Source organism: Chinchilla lanigera, unplaced genomic scaffold, assembly GCF_000276665.1.
Source record: "Chinchilla lanigera isolate Chin_1 unplaced genomic scaffold, ChiLan1.0 scaffold00144, whole genome shotgun sequence".
Classification (NCBI taxonomy): Eukaryota; Metazoa; Chordata; class Mammalia; order Rodentia; family Chinchillidae; genus Chinchilla; species Chinchilla lanigera.
The window spans coordinates 2,252,986-2,260,435 of NW_004955545.1; the positions used below are offsets into that span (position 1 = coordinate 2,252,986).

The following is a 7,450-nucleotide window of genomic DNA, read 5'->3' on the forward strand; positions in this document are numbered from 1 at the left end:
TGAACAATGGGAGTTAAAAAAAAATCTATTTCTCTTAAATCTCACACCTCTCTGAGGAGTCCCATGGGCCTACTAGGCCTCCACTATGGATTTCCCTCCACGCTTGCCCCTGGGACAGGGCAGGGGAAGGGGGGGGGACACCCCAGGATCCTCGGTCCTTAGTCCCGCAGCTTCTGCCTTTCCGGTTAATCCCTTTCTTTGTTTGGCTCTGCCAGCTCCCCTGAGGGGAGGGGAGAGGGGAGGGGAGCCCACAGAGTGAAATCCAATCTACTTGTGGGGCCCCAGAAGGGACCAGGTTCCCCAGCCCCTCTCTCCACCATCCATCCCAGGATGCTCCCCCAAGAAAAGCAAACGACATTCCTCCCCAAAAAAAAGTGGGGGAAAAAAGGAACGTAAACCCGAACATATATTAAAAACACTTTTTTTTTTTTAAGATTTAACTCTGAATACAAATGTATTTTTTTCTTCTTCTCTCCCTACATATATTCTAAACCTTCTAAAGTTTTTTTATTTTTTTAAGGATCACTTTATCATAAAATAAAATATCCTTTTCATATAATAAATTACCTAATAAAAAGTCTTTTTTTTTTTCATATTAGCCCAGGTTCTTTGCTACATTTATACGGTAATAAACGCCTTTATTAAAATAGAATATTAAATTATAAAGAACTGTTTTTTTTTCTTTTTTGCTATTTTTGTTTCCTCTCCTCTGTGTTGGTCACCCAGCTCGCTCCCTCTCGAGTTCTCTCGCTTTCTCTCCTGTTTTTGTCACTCACTATGTGTTCTGCATTTGTTTCTAGGTCTGGCTCATTCTGTACTGGTGGGACTGAACTCGCTGAGCCCCCTAGTGTAACAGTCTTTTGCCTCTGTGGGTAAGGAGTGGAGAGGGGGAGGGGATCGACAGACAGACATCCTTTCTTCCCACCCCCCTCCCCACCGCCCCCCTCGACCGGGGGTGCCCATTTGGTTTGGTTTCTATTGTACAGACATCTCAGGATGGCTCACGGTGGCGGGAAGGAGGGAAGCTGACACAGGCCAGTTTTCTGGGCTGTGACCTTCCTCTCCCTCCCAGGCTGGTGGTCTGGAGGGGAAGGCTGAGGAGAGGTGAGTTAATTCACAACTGGTGGAAGAGGAAGAGGGAATCCCCTCTACACCTTCATCCCTGCACCCCTTCTCCCCCAGGAAGAATGGGACTGGTGAGTTCTAAGTGCTCAGTGATCACTCAGAACCGTCCCACCCAATATATACAAAGATCTCCTGGCTCCCAGGGGCTCCTGTCTCCCTACCTCTTCTGGCCCGGCCAGCGGAACCAGGAGGGTAGGAGGTGGAAGCCCCAACAGAGCAGGAGGGAGGCAGCAAAGGGGACTCCAGGCCTGCCACAATACTTGATTTCAGGAACAGGCTCTGGGCCCCCCAATTCTGCTTTGCCCTGGCCTGACCCATCTCTGAAGACCTGGCCCCTCTCCTCAACGTCCTCAGCTGGGGCAGAGACTTCATGATTTGCATGCTAACAAGGATTCAGTAAAGGTTGTCAGGTCCAGAGAGTAGCCTGGCCTGGGCGGTGGGGACTGCAGGAGAGGGGAGCCCTCCCCAGCTGGTCTCTCCTGCCCCAGGCCCTTTCCTGCTCCTGGCTCCCTCTTCCCACAACCAGAAAATCTAGCCCAACAATTGCTCACTAAATATAATGCCCATAGATGATGAAGGTGGGGATTTGACCCTTTGTGTACCCCAGTATCAGGTCCCCCCTCAAACTGTCACTGAGAATGGGGATACATTCCATCAAGACTTGGAGCTGTTCTTTGGAGGAGTCAGGGAGAGGACCTTCCAATACCCGGAGAGGAATGGAAGGGACCATTAATTCCCCCCTTTCCTCCCCGGTGGATGGTGTCTCCAAAGCTGGGCTGGAGGGAGGGACAAAGGGGAGAGGGCCAAAAAGGAGTAGAGGCCACCCAGGGAGGGAAAGAGCCAGAGGAAAAGGAAAAAGCAAATAAGGGAAAACTGAAAGTAAGAAAAGATGGGGAGAAGAGACTGAAGGGGAAAGTTGCAGGGGACAGAGAGGAGCAGCCTGCTCCAGATTCCTCTAGCCCAGCTTTGTGCAGACAGATGAATTTTAAGCCCTTTGTTGACTGACACAGTTCTACTCTCCCCACCCTCCACAATACCTGTGCAGACTTCCGACAAGGTCCCAACTCCCTTAGACTACTGGAAACTAGAACAGTTTCCCAAACATGATTCGAGGGGTGGAATACCTAAAGGGTCAGGTTAGGAGGTCAGAGGTCAGGCAGGACCAGAAGGCCAGGGATTGCAAAGAGCACCTCTACATACAGATGGTAATTCTACTTCTCTCCCCGGCCCCCACAAAGGAAGGGGTAGAGTAACACACAGTTGGGGAGGTGGGCAGAGGATGCCTTGATGCCACCTCTGGCAAAACAAAAGTTTCTCTTAGCTGCTTCCAGATTAAAGAGTGTGTTGAGGTATCAGAGTTGTAACTCTAGTAAAATTCAGTCTGGCCCCCTCCCCATCTTTCCAGGATAGGGTGCCAGAGGCTCTGAAAGTGGCCCACCCTCCAGCCACCACGGCTTCCCTCCCCTCCCTCCCCAGCGAGCAAATATTTCCAAGCACCTTGCCCCTCAAATCACTGATTTCCAAGACCCTAATGGAAAACAGGTCCAGGGTTGACCCCTGGGGAATGGGCCCAGGAGACAAGGGGCAGAGGACTTAGGAGAATATTCGGATGGCTTGCGTGGCTGTGATGTGGCAGACGGGACACTCCGGGTCCGTCCTCTCGCAGATGCGTACGGCACACTCCATGCAGAACAGGTTGTGCCCGCAGGGAACAAGGGCGGCAGTCACCTCGCTCTCAAAGCACACCATGCAATCTCTCCCGCCGCCAGGGCTCCGCAGGCCGCCCCCGCCAAGTTTAGAGAAGCCCTGGAGCGTCTCTCCCGGCGGGCGCCGCGGGAGTCCAGCCAGCTCAGGCCCTGCAGAGGTGGCAGGAGAGCGGTGCGCACCTGGAGGTCCAGCGCGGGCCTTGGCAGAGGAGGATGAGGAGGATGAGGTGGAAGAAAAGAGCACCGAGGTGGGCGTGGTATTCTCTTGGCCCGCCCACAGAGGGGGGCTGGTCTCGGCCACGCCATAGTACACATCCTGCTTTCCCACGCCGTAGCCGGGAAACAAGTACCCTCCGTAGCCAAAGTCCCCGCCCTGCTCGCCCAGGCGCGGGGCCTCAAAGCCAGAGTCCACACCACACTCGCCGATGCAGCCTAAACTGTTCTGCCGGAAGGTTGAGAGCGGCTTACAGCCCGGGGGGTGCACCCGCCAGGCGTCTGAGTAGCGGCTGTCCAGAGTCGCGTCGGGGCTCCCTGCCAGGAAGTCGTTCTCGTTGTTGTACTCCAGGATCTTGCCTGTGCGCACCGCGATGTGTGTCTCGATCTCCTCGCGCGCACGTTCCACGTTGCCCGGGGCGCCCGTGATCTCAAACACCGGGTCGCGGTCCCGGCTCGGCGTGATAATGTACGTGTTGGTCTGCTGCTGGATGCGCTTGATGGTTGCGCCCTTGGGCCCTACCACCAGACCCACCACGCGGTAGGGCACGCGCACACGGATAGTCACCTGCCCCGGCAAAGCGGGGGCCACACCAAATGCAGCACCTGACTTGTTGCGGGAGGCGCGGATCATGGAGAAGTGCTCAGCTGCTGAGATGATTTCCCGCCGGGCTGTGGCCACGTCCTCCCGCCGTCCTGTCACCATGAACACGGGCTCCTCGCCCCGCACTGGTGTCTTGATGTAGGTGTTGGTCTTGGCTCTCAGTGCTTTAATCTTGCAGCCTGGGGTTGGGTGGGAAAGGGGAGAGAAAGAAATGCACAGGACCAGGAGATTTGTGCTGGGATATGTAAGCTCCTCCTGGTCCTTACTCAGGAGCCCATCATGGGGCCTAGTGAAACCTTTACTACTCATGCACCACCCCACCAACAACTGGATCTCAGATCCACATAATGTCTCTATTAATTGTAGATTCCAAAATGCACTAAATTTCCCTCACCAATACCTTCCAAATTCATTCACTTCCTTACATCCCCAAATAATCAGATAGTCCCGGGGAAACTGCAAACCTCAGGTCTACTCACAAACTCTTTTCCCAAAATTTAGGGTTCCCTCAATTTCTCTGGCTATTCACAAAGTTTAAAATCACTTATCACTGCTCCGAAGATCATGACCCTGATCTCTGCACAGAACCCCAAGGCACTCAGTACCACACAATCTGCTCATTTGATCTCGACGCATTTAAAGTGCTCTCTTACTGACTCAGGGACACCAACCTCTTTAGGCTCCGTGACCGCCCCCTTGCCTTTACCAGGTAGTCCATCTCCACGTCCCCAACCATAACAAGTCCACAGCAACTAGTGCAGTGTGTGAGACTGGGGAGCGTCTGTCTGAGAAGCAATTTCAAGGAAGGAGTACAGAGATAAAGAAAATCACGTGTGGAGGAGCAGCTCTCAACCTGTCACTCTGGTCTCCCTGTCCCCTGGGGCAGGACAGCTGAGATGGGCTGGGGGCTGAGTAGGGTGAGGGAGAGAGTATTCTCCTCCACACTCTTGACCTGAAGCAGTGGATTGAACCGAGGAGGCTTCTGAAAGAGGCAGGAAGAGAAAGAAGAAAAGCGAGACAAAGAGAAACAAAGAGGGAGAAGGGTAAAGAGAAAGTGAAGGAGGCTGGGAAAAGCTGGGGTCACAGTCAGGAAAAGCTAGGGACCTCAGTGGCTGGCTGAACCTCTCCTCCTTCCCCATAGTCCCCCCACCTCTGCCCCTAGCTTCCCACAGAGCCTCACACCCTTCCCCAAAACACACACGCCACGTGTGTGCAAACACACACATATACCTAAGAGCTTTGATGCAGTGTGCCTTTATTTAAATGATACTTATGGGGTGAGCTTTGTATATACTTTCACACACCGCTTACACATGCACGCGAGGCCTGTGTTTCACTCACACATCCCCATCTTCCCCAGCACAAACTGTACATTCCTATACACATTCACAACTTTTGCTTCGTTCACACACAGCCGCATGCAAGCAGAGGCCTCTACGACCTTCCTGACTCCACCACTCTATCCAAAACCAAATGGTCCGCTTTTCAGACTCCGTCCCAACTGCAGGCCTGAGTAAGTGAGCTCTTCTGAAAATTCTTCTCTTTCCTCTAATCCAGATGACTTTCCCAGTCCAAGCAGGTTGGGATTAGGGTTTAGGGTAGCTTGGGAGGGAGCACATCTTTAAAAAAAAATCTCAGGAAGGAGAATTTGCCACCCCTTTATCTGCAGACCTCTTGGCAGGGCTGTTAAGAAGTCCTACCTGTTGTCAGGCCCACATCCTTGCCGCTTCGACTACATGAGTATTCGATTTGTGAGGCTTGGAGGGCTGAGGAACAGCAAAGTCCCCTCTCCTGTCACTTCTGGTCATATGCCGTCTAATGGGCACCTGGGTTCTGGCTGTAAGTTCTGGGTCCAGAAACTTAAGCGGGAGCTTGGTCTTTTTAAGGGTTGTGGCTGGGGTGAAGAGGTCTGGCCAGGGCATAAGACTAGAAAGAAAAGGCAGCGGCCTGACGGCATAGGGCTAGGGTAGACCACTTTTTGGTGTCTGCAACCCTGGACCAGCGTTTCTTGAAAGGAAGACCCACTGAGTGTCACCTTCCTAGAGGTCAAATAGAGGAGCCCTGACACTGCAGCAGGAAGAGGGAGATAAGACAGGAGGGAGGACTTCCAAATACTTACGGAAAGAGGGGAAGGTGTATCGTCTGCCAACAGGCAAAATCCCCCTACTTTTATGAGGCACAGGCCCATTTGATGCAGAGGCAAACAAGGAAAGAATGACTCCATACAATTCTGGGGCCTCCCAAAACCACCCCTTCACCCACAAAATATATTAGGGTCCCCACCCAATTCCAGGCCCTGGATTCCCAGTGTCTAATAACAAGAGTAAATCCAACTTTCTAAATCAGAAACCTCAAGAGATGAGTGCCCCAGGGGATGAGGGTCACGCAGGGGAGTGGCCTCTTCCCCTCCTCCATTCTGCTCTATCTTCTAAATCCCCCGGCCCCCAGAGTCTCTCCGGAGGAGGTGAGATGTGGAGTAGAGGCCCCCCATCCACCTCCCCTCGTCCTGTGCCCGGAGCCTGGCCTCCTCCCTCACTCTAGGCCGGAATGCAGCTCCTCTATTGTTCCCCACTGTGGGACAGCTCCTCCCCTGCTCCTCCCCCACCCCACACCTCCCAGCCCAGCCCCTTCGCAATTTCCAAATCCCGCCCCCCCTCTGGGAAACTGGGAGAGGGAAGGGTCCCCAAGATCCCGTCTGCTCAGTCTGGATCCTTACCAACCAACACCCCCACTCAGGGACGCTGAGTTGAGGAGGGTGTGGTATCAGACACACCAGACTGGATTAATTCTACACCCCCCTCTCCCAACACACTGGGACACACACCTTCCACCAAATCTCCAGGTCCAGGTTCCTTACCCCTCAGCATGCCCCCTTCCGCCCTGTCCCACTCCCTCACTCTGAGACCCCTCTCCAGGCCTCTGGCCCCAGGCCGTGGCCAGCCCAGAACAAAAGCCAGAGAGGGAAGAGGAGAGGTCCACGAAGGACTAGCACTTCCTTGGAGACACCCCTTCCAAAACCTCATGGATCCTTCAACTTTGGTGTGTGGGTGACCACCCGATCCCCTTCCCCCAGCGGTCCCTTTTCACTTCTCCCCCAGGCTGAGACCCTCCCCTGAGCCACACCCCCTTCCATTCCTACACTCAGCCCAACAAAGAGATAGGTACTCAGTCTGGCTTCTCGGGCCAAGTCTCCCCCAAAGTCTGCAACTCCTGGTGGCTGGGGGCCCCGGGGGTGCCCCCTCCCCTATCTACAAGCAGATACTGGAGTAGAGGCTTCTGAGTAACTCTAGGCACATTCTGTCAGTTTTTCTAGCTAGAAGTGGACACCCCCTCCGGACAGCCTCCCCGGATTGAGACTGATCCTCCTCCCCTGTCCCTCTACCAGTTCGAGGATATTTCTTTGTCTAAGGGCAGAGCCCTGAGGGAGGAAGAGTCCGGAGAACCGTCCCGACTAGGGGTAACAGGGAACTTTGTGGACTTAGAAATCGGGGTTGGGGGCGGGTCCCCCTTTGTGGGAAAGGGACAGAACCAGAGGCGAGCAGGGAGGGAAGAGATGAACTTTCCGCGCCAGGGACGGGTGCCCCCCACTCCTGCCCGCTCCGTAGTCCCGGCGCCCACTTACCTTGCCTCCCCACGATCTCGGCCACGTGCTCGGAGGTGGGCACGGGGACACACTCCGTGGTGTTGCTGCTGCCCTTCAGGCGCAGCTCGGCCTCTTTGTAGAGAGCGCAGAGCTTGGCGTCGCTCGCCCCTTTGGGGGCCGTGGGGGGCTGGGGCGTCTGCGCCGCGGGGGCCGCTGTCG

At 54.5% G+C, this 7,450-nt stretch overlaps 1 protein-coding gene across 1 annotated transcript in view; it reads right to left on the reverse strand.

Annotated features, from left to right (window-relative positions):
• Positions 1-2,626: 2,626 nt before the first annotated feature.
• Mex3a (mex-3 RNA binding family member A) overlaps positions 2,627-7,450 on the reverse strand; it is a 5,249-nt gene continuing 425 nt past the window's right edge. Inside the window, exons 2-3 of the mRNA XM_005411749.2 lie at positions 7,271-7,444; positions 2,627-3,827 (exon numbers count right to left, since the gene is read on the reverse strand). Coding sequence (XP_005411806.1) covers positions 2,719-3,827; positions 7,271-7,444 — 1,283 coding nt within the window. The 3' untranslated portion in view covers positions 2,627-2,718. The remainder of the gene's footprint in view (positions 3,828-7,270; positions 7,445-7,450) is intronic.